A 22,689-nucleotide genomic window follows, 5' to 3' on the forward strand; every position below is an offset into this window, starting at 1 on the left:
GAGGAGAAGCAGATTTGCAGGGAAAGATGATTTGTTCTGTCTTGTCTACTGAGTTTTAAGTCTCTTTGTAAGACAGAAAACTGTTATGTAATAACTATTTATTAGTACCTGTCCCTGTAATAGACACTTGAAAAGATTATCTCATTTATCCCAACAAGAGCAGTAGTAGTAATAATATATGACCCATTTTTGCTGTGCACTTATCATTTGTTAGGAATGAACACAGTGTATTATCTCCATCCTCCCCACAATAAAGCATCACTACCTCCATTTTGCAGACCAGGGACCTGAGTATCTGAGATGCTGAGTCACTTGCTCAAAGGCTTAGGGGCCGAAAGTGCCACAGTAAGGATTCAAAGCAGTATGTGTTTGACTCATGGGCCTGACTCATGCTACACTGCCTCACCAAGAGGTATCTGGTATCAACCCATGAAGAAGCTGAAGTTTCAGTTCAGTCAGTTCAGTTGCTCAGTCGTGTCCGACTCTGTGACCCCACGAATTGCAGCACGCCAGGCCTCCCTGTCCATCACCAACTCCCGGAGTTCACCCAGACTCACGTCCATCGAGTCAGTGATGCCATCCAGCCATCTCATCCTCGGTCATCCCCTTCTCCTCCTGCCCCCAATCCCTCCCAGCATCAGGGTCTTTTCTAGTGAGTCAGCTCTTTGCATCAGGTGGCCAAAGTACTGGAGTTTCAGCTTTAGCATCATTCCTTCCAAAGAAATCCCAGGACTGATCTCCTTCAGAATGGGCTGGTTGGATCTCCTTGCAGTCCAAGGGACTCTCAAGAGTCTTCTCCAACACCACAGTTCAAAAGCATCAATTCTTTGGTGCTCAGCTTTCTTCACAGTCCAACTCTCACATCCATACATGACCACAGGAAAAACCATAGCCTTGACTAGATGGACCTTAGTCGGCCAAGTAATGTCTCTGCTTTTGAATATGCTATCTAGGTTGGTCATAAGTTTACTTCTAAGGTTACTTCTAAGGAGTAAGTGTCTTTTAATTTCATGGCTGCAGTCACCATCTGCAGTGATTTTAGTCTGACCCTGTTTCCACTGTTTTCCCATCTATTTCCCATAGAGAAGTCTTATTTGTCATAGAGCATGTAATCTAACTAAAACTCTAGGATCTGACCACAGTCAGACTCCCAAGTCCAAGCTTTCTTCTTTATCCAGATAATACTAAAGAATTTTTAATTAGACCCACATGGATCTGTGACAGTGTTTACTGGGCAGTGGGAAATATGAAAAATAATAACCACATGGAGAGTTCTTCATAAAGCTAAATTTATTTGATTTAAAGGACTGTCCTTTAAAACTGTGTTCTAGCTAACTTAGTGTAAAAATGGCTCTTCCTACAGGACATTATGATGGTAATAAGGACCTGAATAAGTTGAACCCTCTTAAATCACTGATATTTGACCATTTCTTGACTCATAAAATAGCAAATTCATATGCTCCAACCTAATATTTCTATGCTGTCAATTACTTGCCCCCCACAGAAGGTAACTCTGTAACCCCAAAATTCTTTTGAAAAATTTCTGGCTTGTGCAATTCCAAAATCTAAGAAAAATCTGCTTTGCTTCATATGTGTCCTTGAAATCAGGAATACTTTGCAAATGATTCAATGGAAGCAGACAAAGACAGAGATTAGTGAAAGCTGGCTGCAGTTTTAAACCTGGCTAACTGGGGGGTTGATGTTGTCAGTAATTAAAAGAAAAAGGAAAAGCATAACAGAGAAACAGACTTATGGGAGAAGGTAAGGAGTTCAGTGTGGAAGTCTAAAGACATAACATACCCCTGTATCAGGTTCAGTTCATCAATTTTGACTGCTGCGCTTGATTAAAAATTATTTCTAAGTGCTTTTGAAGTGCTGGCATCCAAGATTGAAAAAAATAGTTTAAAATGTGTTTCTGATGATTATGGGCTTCTTCTTAAGTCTTCTGTATCCAGGCTGGAATTCTCAGGTAATACCCTGCTCATTTTTAAAGTAAGATCTTAAACTATTTGCATAAAATCCATTTTTATCCCGTTTGCTCTCCATCAAGAACTGCAGGATTTATAGTTTGGCTCTGGAAGCTGAAGCCACGGTGTGAACACTGTTCTCTGTTTCAGATCCAGCAGGAAAACAGCATCTATAGCAGGAGTGTAGCGTTTCCTATAGGAGAATTTCTGTGAGTCAGCATCAGCCTCTCTTTTGTGACAGTATGCAAATTACCAATGGCAGAGCTCAAATGCATTCACATGTGTGGCATTTTTCACAGCTCATCGTACTTTATGTCTTGTATTTCTGAAAATCACTTGAGATTTGCCTACATGATAAATTTCCCTTTCTTAGTAATTAAAAAAAAAAGACTATATCTGCAGTCAAGTCTACTTCTTGTACAAAAGTCACAAGAGAAAACCTTTGGTCTTTTCATTCCATTCTCTTCCCCTCTGCATTGTAATGAAGATAATACAGAGATGTGAAGTAACCTCACAAACTCAAAGACAGTAGAGATATAGATACACATTTTAACACAGATTCACATCTTGGACATCTGCTGGCTTTCTTTCACTCCCATCCGATTTAATGGCCTGCTATGGAGACTTGTTACTCAACTTCGAATTTCATCTTGCCAAAAAGGAAGCTATTGCTTACCAGATATTTCTAAATTGAGAAAGTAATCATTTTTATTTTTTTAAAGATTTTTTCTTTGATGTGGATCATTTTTAAAGTCTTTATTGAATTTGTTACAATACTGCTTCTGTTTGATCTTTTTTTATTCGTTTGTTTTTTTGGCCCTGAGGCATGTGGGAGCCTGAAGGGCCTCAGTCCCCAGGGTTGCACAGAGCTGGACATGACTGAAGTGACTTAGCATGCACACATGTAGAATCTTAGCTCCCTGACCAGGGATCGAACCTGCACCCCTTGCATTGGAAGGCAAAGTCTTAGTCTCTGGACCACCAGGAAAGTCCTGAGAAAGTAATCTTATAATCATAATTATTTAGCAAGCATGAGAGGCCCAGAGAAGCTCTCAGTTGTGACAGCCCAGAGCCCTGAACTCATACTTTCTCTCCTGTGACTGGTGCTCCATCATCTGAATCCCAGAGCTTCTCAGAAGTGTAGTGGTGTTTCTTTTTTTTTTTTTTTGTAGTGGTGTTTCTTGTAAAGTTTTCATTTCTCTGTGCATGCATGCTCAGTTACATCAGTCGTGTCTGAGTCTTTGCAATCCTATAGACTATGGCCAGCCAAGCTCCTCTTGTCCTTGGGATTCTCCAGGCAAGAATACTGGAGTGGGTTGTCATTTCCTCCTCTAAGTTATCTTCCCAACCTAAGGATTGAGTCTGTTTCTCTTGTGTCTCCTTCATTGCGGGCGGATTCTTTAGCCACTGAGCCACCTCTTGCTTGCTTGCTAAGTCGCTTCAGTTGTGTCCGACTCTGTGCGGCCCCATAGATGGCAGCCTACCAGGCTCCCCCATCCCTGGGATTCTCCAGGCAAGAACACTGGAGTGGATTGCCATTTCTTTCTCCAATGCATGAAAATGAAAAGTGAAAGTGAAGTCACTCAGTCGTGTCCGACTCTTAGCGACCCCTTGGACTGCAGCCCACCAGGCTGCTCTGTCCCTGGGATTTTCCAGGCAAGAGTACTGGAGTGGGGTGCCATCACCTTCTCCGGAGCCACCTCTGGGGAAGCCTTATTAGCGAACATAATTTTAAGATCCTATAACCTAAAACCTATGTTTATTATCTTATTTTTCAAAGAAAGCAGTCAATAAGCAAGTTTGTATTGAAGTCCTGTTATATCCCCAGCACTGTGAGAGCCACAGGGCATATCACAGTGAGCAGGACATGTAGGTCTTCCCTTCAGAGCTTTCAGAATTCCTGAGAATGATGGCAGCTAATGCTGTCACTGCATTTACTATGTGCTCTAAAAGGCATCATTCTAAGTGCGTGACTTCATGTTTCATATTAGGTGAGTCCTATTACTATCTCCAGTTTATAGATCAGGAAACTGAGGCTCAGAGACACACAACTAGTAAGTATCACAGGCAGGATCTGAATCTGACTTTAAATAACTTGGTGTTTGTGAGTACTATTGAAGGGGGAATTAAGATGGGACCTTGTGCTAATGTGATTTCACTTGATCAGGTGATTAGATGAGTGAGTAGGAATTAGGGTGGGACTGTTCTAGGCAAAACTTCTTCAGTCTGTTGTCTTATGCTCAGTTCACTTCATCTTCATTTAGGTGCCTTAATGGCTACAGGTTGTTTTTGCATAACTGAAGGCCAGGACGGTTGGAAGTGGAGGCCTGGTGCTGACAGAGGTGATTCTGCACATCTGTCTGACTCTTCTCAGCTTCAGCCCTGCTTCCTCAGCACTGTGGGAGCACAGCTATTCCCAGCACCTAAGCCTCTCTGCTAGAAAGGGGCTGACTTTCTGCCTTTGGGTTCACTTTTGTTCTTGTGTGGTTTGAGTGTCCACACTTGGACCAGTCATGTGGCCAGACAGACAGGCCTGTTGAGTAGCCATCTTGGGGACAGAAGTCAACCAGTTTTGGTGAGTGTAAGCTGAACATCAGTCCCATTATTCTCTCTCATTTAGGATGTTCCCAGTGGTGCTTTTTATGTCTACCCCCCGAAGCTCCTGCTCTAGATCAGAGTGATTTACCTGGCCCACCAAGCATTTGTTTTAGGAACTCTGGCTGTGCTGAATGTGTCACGGAATATGTCATATCGGTTTGTTTCATGAAGACCTTTCTGCTTTCCTTCCTCAGTTTTCTTACTTAGAGGTCCCCTGTGCAAAGTCAACCCCGTAGAGTGTCCCAGAACCTCATCTTTGAAGGCGCTAAGATCTCCCTTGGTGCTGTAGTTGGGAAATTAGTGGTGGAAGTGGTTGTTTAGTCACTAAGTTATGTCTGACTCTTGTGACTCCATGGACTGTAGCCCGCCAGGCTCCTCTGTCCATGGGATTCTCCAGGCGAGAATACTGCAGTGGGTTGCCATTTCCTTCTCCAGGGAAATTAATAAGTTCTAAATTCATATGTAAACATAAAGGAAAGTGACTCACCTGAGGTCTGTGCAGTGGCTAATGCCACGAGTTTTGTTTTTTCTGCCCAGGCTCACAATAAGCAGGCATGGCTTGTTCTGATTTGTTAACTCTAAAATGGAACCTCGGTGTTGAGGCTGACTCCTGGGAATCTTGTATGAGTTGTGGGAGGAGGTGAGCCCTTTCCCTGCCTCTGTGGTTTACCCCTTGGTTAAGGCAGGGACTCTGGAGCAAGATGTGTCTGCGTTCAGTTCTGACTCAGTGTGTACTTTAGATTCTCAGTACTTCAGCTATGAAATGAGGATGATGAAAGTACCTAACACAGGTCTATTTGTCCATTGACATCTCAACATACATGTAGCCCACCTGACTTCGTAACTGGCAGCTGTGCTCCTTAAATTCTGGTGGTTCTTTTATCCCCATCATGTGCTGGCTCCATACCTTGGACCAGAGGTTTAAGGGTAATTGGTATAAGAAATGGGGCATTGTGGTGGACCAGATGCTTTTCAGAGCTCTGCTTTCATCCTCCCACACTTCTGAGGAGAAGGAAAGAGAAAGGGAAGGAAACCAATACCTCTCTGGTACTTGCTACTTGCCACATACCTTCACACACATATCATTCAGTTGTAATGCAGTGTTTCCATCATTAATTCTCTAATATTTGTTTCACCAGATGTATACATGTCCTATGTACAGGACCCCATTAGTCTTTTCTAACACTACTGAGCAGATGCTCAAGCATGTGTTGAATTCAACCTCGATCGCAACCCTTTATTTAGGTAGCAGTTACTGCATTCTTACTGTTGGGAGAAATGAAGATTTCTAAGCACTTTGTTGCTGTTCACTCGCTAAGTTGTGTCTAACTCTTTGTGACCCTATGGACTGCAGCACACCAGGCTTCCCTTTCCTTCACTGTCTCCTGGAGTTTTCTCCAACTCATGTTCATTGTGTCAATGATGCCATCCAACCGTCTCATCCTGTGTTGACCCCTTCTCCTTTTGTCCTCAATCTCCTGCTAATAGGTAGTGGAACCAATCTGAACTCAATTTTTTTTGGCTGCTAGTCCAGTGCCCTTTCTATTTAAAAGTGCAAATGATGAGGGCAAGTCTGTGAAATTAGTAGTAGCTCTGTGTGTATGCATAGTTGCTTAGTTGTGTCTGACTCTTTGCAACCCCATGGACTATAGCCCTCCAGGCTCCTTGGTCCATGTAATTTTCCAGGCAAGAATACTAGAGTGAATTGCCATTTCCTATTCCCTGGGACCTTCTTGACCCAGGGGTTGAACACAGGCCTCCTGCATTGGCAGGCAGATTCTCTCCCACTGAGCCGCCTGGGAAGCCCAGAAGTGAAAGTGAAAGTGTTAGTTGCTCAGTGGTGTCCAACTCGTTGTAACTCCATGAGCTGTAGCCTACCAGGCTCCTCTGTCCCTGGAATTCTCCAGGCAGGAATACCAGAGTGGGTGGGTAGCCATTCCCTTCTCCAGGGGATCTTCCAGACCCAAGGGTCAAACCCGGGTCTCCTACATTGCAGGTAGATTCTTTACCATTTGAGCCACCAGGGAAGCCCCCAAAGTGAAAGTGTTAGTCATTCATTTGTGTCCGACTCTGCAGCCCTATGGACTGTAGCCCACCAGCCTATTCTGTCCATGGAATTCTCCAGGCAAGAATACTGGAGTGGGTTGCCATTCCCTTCTTCAGGGGATCTTCCCAACTGAGGGATTGAGCCCAGGTGTCCTGCATTGCAGGCAGATTCTTTACCATCTGAGCCACTAGGGAAGTTCAGTACCTCTGTAGAGTACCTCTATGTCATATGCAAAGTGAGTTTTTAAAGTATGTAGCAGGGAAGTCAGCTTCTTTGTCACATTGCTGGTTAATCTAGCTTTAAGCAAAGATAGAATTGCAGACTGCTGTATCGTTTTGAGTAGAGGCACTTTTCACTCTTCCAAAGTCTGTTAGATTCACACTGGAAGGAATAACACCAATAGTTTCCATTTATAAGACAGTTTAGAACTCTTATTCTGAAAATTTCCATGAGCACCATTTATTGACTTTACAATGTCTTTCTTCTCTTTTTTTGACTGTGATCCTTTAAAGTAGAGGCCACAGGGTCACTTCCACTGTGTGTTCTTCTTTCATGACTGGCTCTGAAATCTACCCAGATGCATTCAAGATTTAAGTTCCTGAACTTTGATTCATTCAACACTAGCCCTTTATCAAGCTCATGTTCTATTCTGCCGTATGTTCAAGAAGCAAATAAGACAAAATCAGTTGTATTAGTACATTAACTCATATATGTTAAATCTAGAAAAATGGCATGGATGAACCTCTTTGCAGGACAGGAGTAGAGATGCAAGCATAGAGAACAGGCTTTGGACACGGTTTGAAGGGAGAAGGGGAGTGTGGGATATATATGTCCGACTCTTTGCGACCCCATGGACTGCAGCACACCAGGCCTCCCTGTCCATCACCAACTCCTGGAGTTTACTCAAACTCATATCCATTGAGTCAGCGATGCCATCCAACCATCTCATCCTCTGTCTTCCCCTTCTCCTCCTGCCTTCAATCTTTCCCAGCATCAGCGTCTTTTCAAATGAATCAGTTCTTCGCATCAGGTGGTCAAAGTATTAGAGTTTCAGCTTTAGCATCAGTCCTTCCAATGAACACCCAGGACTGATTTCCTTTAAGATTGACTGGTTCGATCTCCTTGCAGTCCAGGGGACTCTCAAGAGTCTTCTCCAACATCACAGTTCAAAAGCATCAATTCCTTTGCGTTCAGCTTTCTTTATAGTCCAACTCTCACATCCCTACATGACTACTGGAAAAACCATAGTTTTGACTAGATGAACGTTTCTCGACAAAATAATGTCTCTGCTTTTTAATATGCTGTCTAGGTTGGTCATAGTTTTTCTTCCAAGGAGCAAGAATCTTTTAATTTCATGGCTGCAGTCACCATCCGCAGTGATTTTGGAGCCCCCCAAAAATAAAGTCTGTCGCTGTTTCCATTGTTTCCCTATCTATTTGCCATGAAGTGATGGGACCACATGTTATGATCTTAGTTTTCTGAATGTTGAGTTTTAAGCCAAATTTTTCACTTTCCTCTTTCACTTTCATCAAGAGGGTCTCTAGTTCTTCTTCACTTTCTGCCATAAGGATGGTGTCATCTGCATATCTGAGGTTATTGATATTTCTCCCGGCAATCTTGATTCCAGCTTGTGCTTCTTCCAGCCCAGCATTTCTCATGATGTATTCTGCGTATTAGCATCGTTATTAAACACTTGCTATTTGCCAAGTACCATGCTAAGTGCTTTTCATGTATTGCTCCGTTTAATCTTTTCAACATCCCTACTGTGTAACTACTCTTATTTTTTCCCACTTTGTATATGAAGAAACTCAGGCTTACAGAGGTCAGGTAACCTGATCAGGATTTCAGAACTTTTAAGTTCAGGAGCTAGGGTCACAAACTCCTAACACTCTACTCTACAAGTCCCACCTTTCTTCTCATCTTGAGATAGCTTAACTACCTGCCAACTGTGTGCTTGACCTCTCCACCTGGGTGTCTCTCAGACATTTACCAAGGGCTAGAATAAACCCATGGGTGCCGCAGTGGTAAAGATTATGCCAGCCAGTGCAGGAGACGTAAGAGACCCAGATTCAATTCCTGGATCAGGAACATACCCTGGAGGAGGAAATGGCACCCCACTCCTGTATTCTTGCCTGGAAAATCCCATGAACAGAGGCGCCTGGCGGGCTATGGTCCATGGGGTCACAAAGAGTCAGACACAACTGAGCACAGGTGTTGTTGTTGTTGTTAGAGTAAACCCATCCTTTCTCCTGTCCAGATCAGCTTCTCTCCATGTTCCCTGCTTGGTCGAACAAAATGCATGAGTTCATGCCTTTGAGTAAACCATCATATAATAATTTCCCCTATAAATTGCCTGTAAAAAAAGGATGAGATATGGTGGGAGCAGAGATAAGCATTCTGCTCAGTTTATCGCTGTTATCATTTATTTTGATTAACTGTACTTTTAACTACACATCACTTTCACATATGTTCTGATACTTTGCATCTCTCTCAGGTCTGAAGTCCACATTGCTCCACGGAGCTCTGACTAACATATCTTTTATCTCCCAGTGTCTTTAATGAGCGTGCTGTTTTGCCTTAAATCGGATATCTTAAGGGGAAAGAAATTCTAATATCAGGACTAGAAACTTGAGAGGATTTAACACTCGGTATAAATATAGATATGGGGATCACTGGCATGAGAGCAGAAGAAAAACCTCTGGCTGAAATGACCATAAGAAGATATCTGATAGGCTTAAAGGCTGACATACCTGAAAGGACCAAAAGAGCATTCGGAAATGACAAGCTGCATTCATTTCTGAGAGTTATTACAGGTGGCTGCATAAAACTTTTCAGCCTGGTGTGTCATTTTTGTTAGTAACTTGAAGCCTCATTAAATGGTGCTTAACTGCTGAAGTCGGAGAGGGCAGTTGACCCTGTAATGCTGATAACTGGCCTTATCTTTTATGTTTCAGGAAGACATCTCCCAGGAGGCTGGTGTGCTGGCAGGTCAGCCAAAGACACTGGGATGTCCAGCTGACAATGTGCGTAACTGACCCTCTAGGTTGCTCTACTGGGATGGCATGAATTATAACGATGGGTTCCGAAAGAAAAGGAGATGGTTTTCATGAAATCTGATCCTTTATTACTTGGCAGGAAGCTATGATGTGTCTACCAACCTGGTGACAGTCTGCAGCTATATCGCCTGTTCTATGCAGGGTGTGCATAGAGGATATTTGGAAATATCCTCTGTTGTGTCCCTGTACCAACACCCTACGGAAGTGTTTGAAAGTGAGGCATCTCTGAAAATACACTTACACCTAAATGCTGAGGGCCTCATAATGTCCTACGTAATGTCATGAATAAAAATTTTAAGAGGAAAAATTTATAGTTTTGTAGAAATACAAATGTAAGAACAGATGTTTCTTGTATGTATAGCTTTTCTTCTTAAAAAAATATAAATTTCTGTCAAATGTTTGTACTTTTGTCATTGTAGAACTTTTTTGTGCTGCTAAAGTTTACATTATTACTATATTAGCTAGTTTTATGTTTAAAGAACTACAGATTACTAGAGTTTACGGGGAATATATGATATTTCAAACCTTACCAAAGAAAATGCCTTCGTAAAGTATCCAAAATTGTATGCCAGAAACCTAAATAAAAACAAATAGATGTAGAAAGAACCTTAAAAATAAGGTTCAACTGAAAAAATTTAGTTCAACTGAAAACTAAGGAATTAAAAAAAAATTAGAACCAGATTTTTTTTTAACTTAGGTAATGTATTTGCAAATACAATTAATGTGATAGTACTTTCTATACTTCCACCTGTCTCAAGACACATATCAAGCATCTCTAAAATTTTATAACCCATAGAATTTTAGAACTTGGGTAAATCCTGTACATCCTCTGGCCTTTCTTTTCCCTGTTGAAAAATGAGCACTTAAATATATAAAACATTCTCCTTTGGGAAAGTGATGATAACCCTTTTCTGCGGCTGCAGAAGAGAAATGGCTCAGAGATCAGCGGGCAACATCTTCAGTGAAGCTGTGTCAGCTCGTCATAAAGAACTTCCCCACCATTTCAGCTGTTCCACAATGGAATAGATTCCTTGTGGAAATGGAATTTTTCATCCCTGATGGTTTTAAATCAGAAACTGGCTGATCATTTATTAATATGTTATCAAAGGACATAAAACCAGTAATAGCTATTATTAACTGAACTCCTAAGTTGTTCTTGAAATAGTGATAGGTTTATTTATGTACTTTTCAATCTTCACAACAACCTTGCAAGGTGAAGAGTTATCACCACTGATTTAAAGATGAGGACATGTGGGAGGTTGAGTGGCTTGTCAGTGGTCACATAGCTAATTAGTGATAGAAAATTCAGCAATTCATATCTTCTTTTGAGTAGTGATATTTTTCCCTATCATGAAGATCTGATGAAGTATAGACTGTTTTCCCAGAAAAACACTGGTATACTTTGCTACAAACACAGAGGTTATGTAGTTACCAGGATTCCCTCTGAAAACCATTTAGAAGCTCATTTATCCTGGGTTAATGGAGAAGGCAATGGCAACCCACTCCAGTACTCTTGCCTGGAAAATCCCATGGATGGAGGAGCCTCGTAGGCTGCAGTCCATGGGGTCACTAAGAGTCAGGCATGACTGAGCAACTTCACTTTCACTTTATCCTGGGTTAAGAATCCATGGTTTAACTTTTTTCTTTTTTTCATGGTTTAACTTTAAAAAATAAACCTCAACTTAAAAAGACGAACATCCCCACCCCTACCTCTGAAAACATTTGTCTGAGCTCCGTATCCCTAGCGCCAATTTCTTTGGTCTAGAATAGGAGTTCTAGCATTCGTAAATGTTAAACTCCCTAACAGCTTCTGTTATAAAGACAGGGTTGAGAACCCTTGGTTTAGTTGGTTGTGTGACTTATAAAATCCATTCAAACTCTAATGTTAGAATATAGTAACACTCAATAGCAAGTGCAGTCCTTCATCTTTTAAAATATTTTTATGTAACTTTAAAACACTCAAATTTTACAGCCTACAAATCCAATCTTTATCTTTCAATACTTAGTAGTTTGATTTTATGTCAATGGATGAATCATGGCGGCTACATTCATTCATCACCACCCCTACCAGCAACAAGCCTCTCAATATATGTGCTTGTTTCACTTGGTTTCTATGAACTGTTTCCTCATTTTTCCAACCTATATTTATTGGAAACTTTCCTAGCACACACAGTGAAATGGGATGCTACAATGAACTGGGAAATAAAGATGAGCAACAAACATTCCCTGTTGTTACAAAAGTCATGAGGTAGTGATGCCTGTCTCATGTGCTTTCCTGTTTTAAAATTCACAGCTTTTCATAAAAGCTTTTCTGTAGCCTGCACATAGCTTTGTTATCAATTTTCGTTTTTGAAATGATACAAAGGAGAGGTGACATAAGTCCTGTGTGTATTAAGATTACTTTCAATTGCTGCAAGAAGTTTCTCTTTTACATAACAGGGTGGCTGTGATCAATTTGAGGATGACAGTGTCTCCACGGTGTCATGGACCCAAGCACCTCTTATCTGATTACTGCATCATTATTTGATTACTCTTCCATCTTCAAAATTTAGCATCTTTTTTTTTTTAATCTAAGATTGCTGCTCCAGTTGTTTACATTACATCTGAATTTCATATAAGGAAGGGGAAGGCAGGATTGTTCTTAAGAAAACAACCTGAAAATTGTACATTCATGTTTGTTTACGTGCCATACCATAACACAGACTAGTCTGTGGTTATGTCTGGCTTCAAGGAGGTTGGGGAATATGGTCCTTAGAATAATTGGATTGGTGGTTCCATTGTTCAGTTTTCTCATAGTAACTCCTGGTTTGTCATTTTTCTACTTTCCTCTTTTTAAAATCACCAAAAATATGTATTCCAGAAAGTCTTTTTAAATAAGTGTACAATCACTGCTAAATGATGTTAATAGAAAAACTGCAGAGGAAAAAAAAATGAACATCAGTAGAATCACTGCCTAGCAGCTGTTTGAGAAACACTTTAAACTTGTAGCATTCTTCAAATACCACCTTTTCGTCCTACTCCTTCCTTTAATTAACCGTGTGATTTCAGATGTCACTTGACATTTGTGTCTTGGTTTCTTCATCTATAAAAGAGAGTAACATTGTCTAATTCTCCAGGTTATTCTCATGATTAAATGAATTCATGGATATGAAAGTGTTTTTGAAAACTGGCGAGCACAATACAGATATACAATGAGTGGTATTGCTCTCCTTGTTGCATACTGCACAGTGCCTTGTATTGAAGCATAGACTTCCACTGCTGGAATCTTGGGGTGTTGTTGTTCTGGAGCAGTTACCGTGATCCTATTTCTAGACTCCAGGGACAGGCTGGTGCTTCACTGTCTCCACCAGAATCTTCCAGCTGGGGATGGGTTCCCTGGCTAACTACAGATCCAGAAGGCAGGTCAGGTTACTCTGTATATTTCTTAACTGCCTGTTAAGCAAGCATGGAGTCCTTTTGGTTTTTCTTAGTTTTCTAATACTAATACTCATTAGAGGTTTTAGCAACAAAAATTTAGAATTACAAGTTCATTTTCTAAAGCTCACACAGCAAAGGTCTCTATACTTTCATTGAGTTACAGATTTATTTCCCACTGAGTTTCCATGTCTTCAATTATGCTCTGTGCATTCATTCATTCATTCAGCATTTATCCAGGCTCTACTATGTTCCAGGCACTGGGAGTTGAAGGTGAATAAGCTTATTATTATTATTTTTTTTAGGTAAATGAAGTGTAATGATGTACCTGGCACTTAGTAGGCTTTCAGCAGATGCTTGTTACCCTTTCCTACCCCTCATGTCAATTAACCTACCTCATGAATCTTTGACCATGTGAATGTGTCCAGAAGAGACAGGCAGTGTCATGTACCCAGAACATCCGCAGCATAGATTGTTTTTCACTGGGCTCAGCACAGATCTATAAACTTCACATTGATTTCATCATGTAAAAATGCTTCCCAGCTCTGGCTTCATACATAAACCACAATGATGGTTTCTGTCCTTCTTCCCTTCCTTGATCCATCCTTCACCAAAGTACTTTAAAGTTAATTAAGGAAGCATGGGGAATGAAACAAAAATCATCCTAACTTCCCCTTGCCACCTCTCCAACTTGAATTTTCAAGAGGCATTATTGGAGTGTTTTGGTGACAACACCCCAGTTTTAAAGTCTTCTCCTTTTGTTACCTTCCTCTTCTCTGACATTCATCTAACTTTCCTTCCTTTTGTAGGCCAGCAGCCAAATGAAACAGCAAAGATACTCAACGAAAATGTCCTTCAGTTCACAAGAGATACCTTTGGCACCAACTTCATACCATTCAACAGATGCAGACTTCACAGGCTATGGTATGACTCTTTCTCTGAGCAGACTTGAATTGATTCATCAAACCTTAGAAAAGGAAAGGATTGTGTTGTCCTGAAGAGAGCACTGGATCAGGAGTCAGAAAGCCTGGCTGGCATCCTTGCTCTACTTCCTGAGCTTTGAGACTTGGATTGGTTGCTTGATTTCCAACATCTTTTTCCTCATCTCCACCAGTGGGATTGCTTATTGTTCATTGAATATAAAAGTACTAGAATAAAAAAAGGCCCTCAATATATGCTACTTGAATCTTAGGCTTCTGGATTATTATCTAATCATGCCAAAGGATTGTATATAGTTCACAAGTAGTATATCTTAAAAATCACGTTGAGCAAAATTGTACACTTGCATATGTTGATATGAGCTATTTATAGACTGTTAATTTTCAGTGCTTAATGAAATAAGTATTTACTTTATCTCTGAATTGCTGGATTGTATTATGCTGACTAATGGTTGAAAATAGAACTTCAAAATGAATAATGAATATTTCCACCTGCTTTTATCCAATATAAGTCATTTTTAAAAGAAGGACTATTTAAAACACCTTGCTCACCAGCGGTAAACATGACCCTGTGTGAATTTAGGAGACCTGACACCTTTATGGTATTTGCCTTTTACATATTTTTTTTCATGAACATTAACTCTTAAAATTTTTACGAGGCAGGTATTATTCTAAAGCACTAGATTTTTACAAAAATACTTAATGAATGTGGTCAGCAAACTCTGACCCCTGGGTCACAGTTGGCCCACCATCTGTTTTTATATGGTCCTGAAGCTAATAATGGTTTTCACATTTTTAAAAGGTTAGAAAAAAATCAAAAGACTGTTTCATGAAAATTGTATACAATTCAGATCTCAGTATCCATAAATAAAATTTTATGGGAATACTGGTTTGTTTACATATTATCTATGGCTGCTTTCACGCTATAAAGAGAGATGTGAATAGCTGCACCAGAGCTGGTATGGCATGTAAAGCCCCAGATATTTACCACCTGGCCTTTTACCGAAGACGTGAGATGACCCCTACGTAGACCAGTGGAATCTTGATAATAAATATCCCATATTTTTACCTCGTTAACAGAAATTAATCATCCCACAATTTAACCTGTGGAAATTAGATTCATTCAGCCATCCATTTGCCAAACATTGATTGGGGACTTGGTAGGAGTCAGGCCTTGGGCTGGATTCTTTGAGAGAAATACACACCGAGACTGACTTACAGCTGGGCTAGGGTGAGGCAGAAGCAGAAGAGGGAAAGAAATGCCACCTCCAGTGTCTCTGACTGCTCTCCCTCAGTCAAGAGACTAAACTAGTGATTTATGTAAGGAGCATGAACTTTTTAAAGCATTCGTGAAGCTCTACTGCCATGGTACATTGTTTTTATTGTAAATTAGTGAAAAATAGAGCATGAAATATATGTGTTGTATAAATATCTAGAGTCAAATTAGGTTTACAGTTTAATACTCATTTAATACGGCATTTTAAAATTGTTACTGAGGCTATGTCACTAAATTTCTCACTGTTAAACAAGAGGCCATTAGATTTATAAATTCCATGTGGTCAGGAATGGCACCTATGTGAATGCTACACTATGCCGGACCCTGGGCTGAGCCAGCACGTTATTTATTTGATCCCCTAAACAGCCTCTTAGATAGCAATTACATACATTTTCTGATGACCAATGAACCTCAGTTTCATCCACTATTTGTTTCCTTAATTTCCTTGGAAACTCAAATCCATTTCTGCAACATCTGGGAACCTGTGCCCTTTTGTCCCAAAGACAATGATTATTGCTGAGTCAGAGCAGAGCCCCTACAGGCTTACCTGGAGCCTGTTTTCTTCTGTTTTCTAGGAAGGATTGGCAAACATTCTGTAAGGAGTCAGGTAGTAAATATGAGGCTTGTGGGCCATATGGTCTCTCTTGTAGCTACTCAACTCTGCCATTAGCAGCTGTAGACTGGATATAAATGAATTAGTAGAGCTGTATTCCAATAAAACTTTATTTACAGATATTAAAATTTAAATTTCTATACTTTTCACATGTGTTGAAATGTTATTTTTCTTTGACTTGTTTTTTTAAACCTTTTGAAGTAGAAGCCATTCTTGGTGCTGGGGCCATGGTCTCCTGGCCCTTGCTTGAGCAGAGGTTTGTGGATGTCAGCTTGGCCACTGTGCATTAGCCACAGCTGACCAGCAGATGGGGCCCTTTATTATCAGTCCTTTAGCAAATTCTGTCACGAGGTAAGGATCCTTGTGGCTCAGTGGTAAAGAATCCACCTGCCAATGGAGGAGACTTCAAACACTGGGTTGGGAAGATGCCCTGGAGAAGGAAATGGCAACCCACTCCAATATTCCTTCCTGGGAAATCCTGTGGACAGAGGAGCCTGGCAGGCTATAGGCCATGGGGTTGCAGAAGAGTCAGACACAACTTAGCGACTAAACAGCAACAAGAATCAGTATTCACAGTGATCAAAATTAATTATAAAAAATATGAAGTTCTCTAGAAACTATTATAAGATTCTCTTGAAACTGTAATTTTCAATGTTTGGATTTTTCAAACATTTGAAAAATGTGTGAGTGACTTTTGACTGAAAATGGACATGTGTAAATATTTTTTCTCCCAGTTTTTAGAAAAACTGGCCTAAAACAATGAATTTTAAAAGTAAAACAGCAATGACTCTTTTAACAAGCTTTTCATTTATGGACCCAGCAATTAATTTTACAGTTTATGACACAATTTTCTTTTACTATGTTTCCATTTGGGGATTATTTTCATTTGTCATACTTCATTGATTGGATCCTTTATACATCTTAATTCATATGATATGCTCTAACTGAAAGTATTGAAGCACTATTTCTAGTATTTTAAAACTATAGCTCAAAATTTATATCATATATATCATTATTAATATATGTAATTATGGCATATACCTACATGTACTTAATTATTTAATCAACTTACATTTCCAGTTTTCATGGTATATTTTGAGATTTAAAAAATTTCAAATACTGTGTAACTAAAGTGGTTGATGGTTTGGGTTGGTGGTAGCTATTGTCTTCATCTCAAAAGTGTTATAGGAATGTCACGTTTCATCCATGGCTGAATGGGGAGTGGTGACCCAGTGTTTCCCTTCATGATACTTGGCAGGAAAAGAGTGCAATGATAAACATGTACAAACCCTGCACTCCCCAAGCAGTAGAGTGTACAAGCTGAGATGCTTCTCCTGCTTGCCGTCACTCTGTGCTCACTTCTTCTCCAGGTGGTTTCCAGGCTCCTCTGTCAGTGGATCCCGCCACATGTCCCATCATTCCTGGCCAGGAGATGATTATAGAAATATCCAAAGGGCGTTCGGGGCTCGGTCTCAGCATTGTGGGAGGAAAAGACACACCCTTGGTAAGTTTCTAGAAGTATAGTATATCCACGGGTACAGAGTTAGATACTGAGCCTTATTATGGCCTCGTGTCACTTCTATGAAAGACTTGGCTTTTTCTTGGCATGTAAGTATTGTTATTATATACTGCTATTATGATCATTATAATCATTACTATTTAGTGAACTGATACATAAAAGTGTACATCAGTTCCTCCGATCCCAAAATTTAGGCTTGGCTTTATTTTGACCATGTTCACATCTACTCATAATTTTTTTAAAAACTGGCCTCAAAGGTCAGTTTTTACATATGATGGATCTTTCGTTATTCAGTACATTTGATTGTCACTAATCAATACAGTCACTGAAATGTAAAACTCCTTGGGTTTTGATTTATAAAAATGTGATTAATCAGTGCATATTATTTGAATAAGTAATAGATGCACATTATACAAAATTAAATTGACACAGAAGGATATAAACTGGAAGATAAATCTGTCTCCTACCCTTGTTCCCTAGCCTTGCCTTCAACCCTAACCCTCTCCATAGAGAAAATCACTCTTATTAATGAATATGCTTTTAAATGCACATTTTGGTTATTTCTTTTGTCCATTTTATTTGGTAAGAAGTAAATTGTATATAGGAGAAGGCAATGGCACCCCACTCCAGTACTCTTGCCTGGAAAATCCCTTGGACAGAGAAGCCTGGTGGGCTGCAGTCCATGGGGTCGCTAAGAGTTGGACACGACTGAGAGACTTCACTTTCCCTCTTCATTTTCATGCATTGGAGAAGGAAATGGCAACCCATTCCAGTACTCTTGCCTGGAGAATATGGGTTTCCCAGGTGACTCAGTGGTAAAGAGTTCACCTGCCTGTGCAGGAGCCACAGGAGACCCAGGTTTGATCCCTGGGTCAGGAAGATCTCCTGGAGGAGAAATTGGCAACCCACACCAGTATTCTTACCTGGACAATCCCATAGAGGAGCCTGGTGGGCTACAGTCCATGGCACTGCAGAGTCGGACACAGCTGAGCATACACGCAGCTAATTGTATATGCCAGATTTACAGACAGAACAAGTATAATATCAATAAAATTATTCTTTCCACTTTTGACAGGAATATAATATTTCTGTGTTTAGTACTGTTGTGGGGGATGAGGAGAAATCCTGCTCTATTTTCCTGTAATGAATATTAGTTCCCTAGTTAGTTAGTTAGTTCAGTCGCTCAGTTGTGTCCGACTCTGCGACCCCATGAATCGCAGCACACCAGGACTCCCTGTCCATCACCAACTCCTAGAGTTCACTCAGACTCACGTCCATCGAGTCAGTGATGCCATCCAGCCGTCTCATCCTTGGTCGTCCCCTTCTTCTCCTGCCCCCAATCCCTCCCAGCATCAGAGTCTTTTCCAATGAGTCAGCTCTTCGCATGAGGTGGCCGAAGTATTGGAGTTTCAGCTTTAGCATCATTCCTTCCAGTGAACACCCAGGACTGATCTCCTTCAGAATGGGCTGGTTGGATCTCCTTGCAGTCCGAGGGACTCTCAAGAGTCTTCTCCAACACCACAGTTCAAAAGCATCAATTGTTCGGCGCTCAGCTTTCTTCACATTCCAACTTACATCCATACATGACCACTGCCTTGTAAAACCATAGCCTTGACTAGACAGACATTAGTTCCCTAAGGCACTAGGCAACTCAAGAACAACTTATGTTGCAGAAACCAGGGTCTTACTGCCTTCTATGTGTTTCCAGGTCATGCTCCCTCTCTCCTGCTATCAGGCCTTATCTAGAGAACCCTAGTGGTTCATTTGACCCTACTAGTGAGCCACCTGAACCTCAGTGTACACAGAGGCTTGTGTTTATTTATTAAAGGATTTTATTTCCTTCAGCTCAATTAAAATATTGTTAAAACTTTTCTCCAGGGTTCCAGCTAATTATTTCCTACATTACTCTTGCTTGGCCTATGCTGGCAGGAACTGCTGTGTGTGGCTCCCCATGTCCACAGTGATGTTTTCATCAGTCTGGGTGGAACTGGGAACACTTGGAGTTAGCCAGCTTAGCAGCCAGTTTTAGCTCCCAGCTCTTTCATGGGTCTTTGCCTCTTTAAGGTCCCAGTACTTTTCTACTATTTTGTGGTCTGGCTTGGAACACTCCCTGTTCAGCATTAGTTACTGAGGAAAGAAGTGAACTCTTCCTTAGAAGCTTCCCTTTACATATTTTGGTCTAGGTTACATTTTCAAATTGTGTTTTTAATAATGCCTTCTAGCTATATGTGATCTGGCCTTTGAATAGTCCATGGAAACACTTTGGCTATCCCTCCATCTACCAGTGAGCTCCTGCTGTACCCCGGAGGGTACATACCACCGACAAAGGACCAGAACAGTTACCCAGACCCACGTATGCATTCCAGCCTCTCAGCCTCTGCTCACCTCCCCTCAACCTGCTCTCTTTCTACACCTTCCCACTTCTTCCTCAAGAGTCTGTACCTCCTCCAGTCCCCGATGCAAGGCTTCCCTGGCTTTTCCAGCTTCCATGATCTCTCCTGAGACGATCTTGGAGCTGATAGTCGACCATCTACATATATGTCATATACTAAGATTATTGGGGTGGTCTTCAGAAATTGCTGGTTGACCGTGAACATTAGGGCTGTCTGCTTCTCATTCTATTGCCTCATTTTCCCAAACAGATGTTCTTGAATAGGAAATAAATTGAAATTGGTATAAAGTTATATTTGAAATGAACCAGAGAAATTACATTTTAAGGAGATTCTTCAGTGAATTCTTCATAAAGAAAAATTAGCCCTCTGATATATTTTTTGTAAATATGAATCTCTTAATAACTGCTTAAAATAAGACAGAAACTAGATTTTCCAGAGGAAGTTATAAGACTTTAATCAGCACATCTGACCTAACTGAATGAGTTTATTGGCTGATTTGTTTTTATTTTCCTTCTTCTTTTGTTGTTATCAGTTTGATCTTTTGCTTTGTGAGGGTTGGCTAGATATACCTGTCTGCTCTTGGATCTTAAATACCGTGTATGTTTGTGCTGCTGGTTACTAGCTGGAGGGCTTCCACTGCTTGACAGCACCTCCTGCATCCTGGTTGGGAGGCTGTTTGAGAAACACTATTCTCTGCTTTTCTTGCCACCATGAGGCAACCAAAAAAAATTCTTTAAGAGCATCTTGAGGTTCGTAATATATGCTTCTGCCTTTTGAGACTGTAAATCCCATTGTCCTTGGAAGGATAAGCACCACTTAAAAATGAGAAATGAGACACAGTTTTTATTTCCTAACCTCAGGTACCTCATCAAAAGCTGTAATTTTGACTCACAAGTAATATACAGGCATGTTATTTTGGTGAGGCTGAACAGCAGGGGGGTGGAAGGTGCTTTAACAAAGAAACCCACTGTTTACCACAACAAGTATCTTTCTTTTTTCCTTTCCCCACCTCCAAATTTTGACATAGGTCACATGGGATATACCAGCTAATTGACACTCCAGGTCACTTTATCCAATCAGGTCCTAGAAGTGCATCCAGGCAGCAGGCAGTCAGCAAACAAAGAGGAGACCGTATTAAAGGAATCGAGGGCAATGCTGAGATCTGCTGACAGAAGTTCTTGCCTTTGGACTTTTGATTATGTGACGCATCCTTATTTCAGCTCTGGTGCTAGAGTATTCTAAGGGCTGGTGGTCTTTCTTAAGGCTTTTCCCCAGCCCTCCCAATTAAGGTTTCTGTGCCCTCTTTATTGGGTATCCAACAGATATTTTTTGCCATCTTTAGAGGTATTAAGCCTCTGGGACTTGGTCTTGACACCACATCAGTTCTATCTGCCATAAATAGTTTATCTGGAGCCAAGACAAATGGTTTCTGAGATCACAGAGAGAGAGAGCTCACTTAGCATCCCATTGAATTTGCAGCCAGCCATCTAAATAGACCTCTTAAAATACTAAGGTAATGCTAAAGTAACCTCTTTGGAAAGGTTTATTGCACACCTGGACCAATGCTCCTTGACAACCTTTGTCTCTGTTGCTTGAACCACATGATGTGCTCCCTGGTCTGCTTTTGGGGAGTGTGGCTCTTGTGTGATAGGAAGCACATGTGTGCTCAGAGGCTAGCCTTTGCTAACTGCTGAGGATACAGAGCTGAGTGAAGCAACCCTGCCCTTAAAGAGCTCACACACTCGTTCAAGTTGATTCTACTGCCTTTAATGTTAAACCCTAATAGGGACTGTTAAACAGGGAATTTCTCTGGAAAGTAGAAGAAAGTAAAACTGTTGCATGAACTTTCTAGATTTAATCAACATGGGCTAGTTTTTATGTGTGTTTCTCATAAGCAGGTGCCATTAGTCTGTTCAGGGTGCTGTCACAAAACATCACAGACCGGGTGGTTTAAAAACAACAGAAATTTATTTCTCACAGTTCTGGAGGCTAGAAGTCTGGATGCTAGCACAGTAGGATGAGGGCCCTCTGCTGGGCTGCACGTTCTCATATCTTTCCATGGAGAAAGGAGCAAGTGAGTTCTGTGGGGCCTCTTTTATTAGGGCACTCATCCTCGAGGGCTTTGCCCTCATGACCTTATTTCAGTTCAGTTCAGTTCAGTCGCTCAGTCGTGTCCGACTCTGCGACCCCATGAACCTCAGGACGTCAGGCCTCCCTGTCCATCACCAACTCCTGGAGTTCACCCAGACTCACGTCCATCGAGTCCGTGATGCCATCCAGCCATCTCATCCTCTGTCGTCCCCTTCTCCTCCTGCCCTCAATCTTTCCCAGCATCAGGGTCTTTTCCAGTGAGTCAGCTCTTCGCATCAGGTGGCCAAAGTATTGGAGTTTCAGCTTCAGCATCAGTCCTTCCAATGAACACCCAGGACTGATCTCCTTTAGGATGGACTGGTTGGATCTCCTTGCAGTCCAAGGGACTCTCCAAGAGTCTTCTCCAACACCACAGTTCAAAAGCATCAATTCTTCGGCTCTCAGCTTTCTTTATAGTCCAACTCTCACATCCATACATGACCTTTCAGAGGCCCTGCCTCCTTTGAGGAGGGTCACTAAGATTTCAACATAATAATATGAGGGAGACATGCAACCAGGGAGCTAGATAAGGCCTATTACATAAAAGAGACAGTATATTGATTCCTATTTTTAAAATTTACCTCCATCCATCTTATCTAGCCATCCTTTCATCCTGTCTCTCTCTTGCCCCCTTTTTGGTCTTGGAGTAGCAAATTTGCATGAAATCTTGTGGCTCAGAGACTTGGAATATCCTTCCAAATGAAAGACCAAGGACTCTTACGTCTAATGATACTTGCC

The 22,689-nt window shown here is 41.0% G+C and overlaps 1 protein-coding gene across 3 annotated transcripts in view; it reads left to right on the plus strand.

Annotated features, from left to right (window-relative positions):
• The window catches only part of PATJ (PATJ, crumbs cell polarity complex component), a 386,097-nt gene that overhangs the window by 291,658 nt on the left and 71,750 nt on the right, over window positions 1-22,689 (plus strand). For all 3 annotated transcript variants that reach the window (XM_018044918.1, XM_018044920.1, XM_018044927.1), the window contains exons 32-34: window positions 9,567-9,635; window positions 13,892-14,006; window positions 17,280-17,413. In XM_018044918.1, coding sequence (XP_017900407.1) covers window positions 9,567-9,635; window positions 13,892-14,006; window positions 17,280-17,413 — 318 coding nt within the window. The remainder of the gene's footprint in view (window positions 1-9,566; window positions 9,636-13,891; window positions 14,007-17,279; window positions 17,414-22,689) is intronic.

Source organism: Capra hircus, chromosome 3, assembly GCF_001704415.2.
Source record: "Capra hircus breed San Clemente chromosome 3, ASM170441v1, whole genome shotgun sequence".
Classification (NCBI taxonomy): domain Eukaryota; kingdom Metazoa; phylum Chordata; class Mammalia; order Artiodactyla; family Bovidae; genus Capra; species Capra hircus.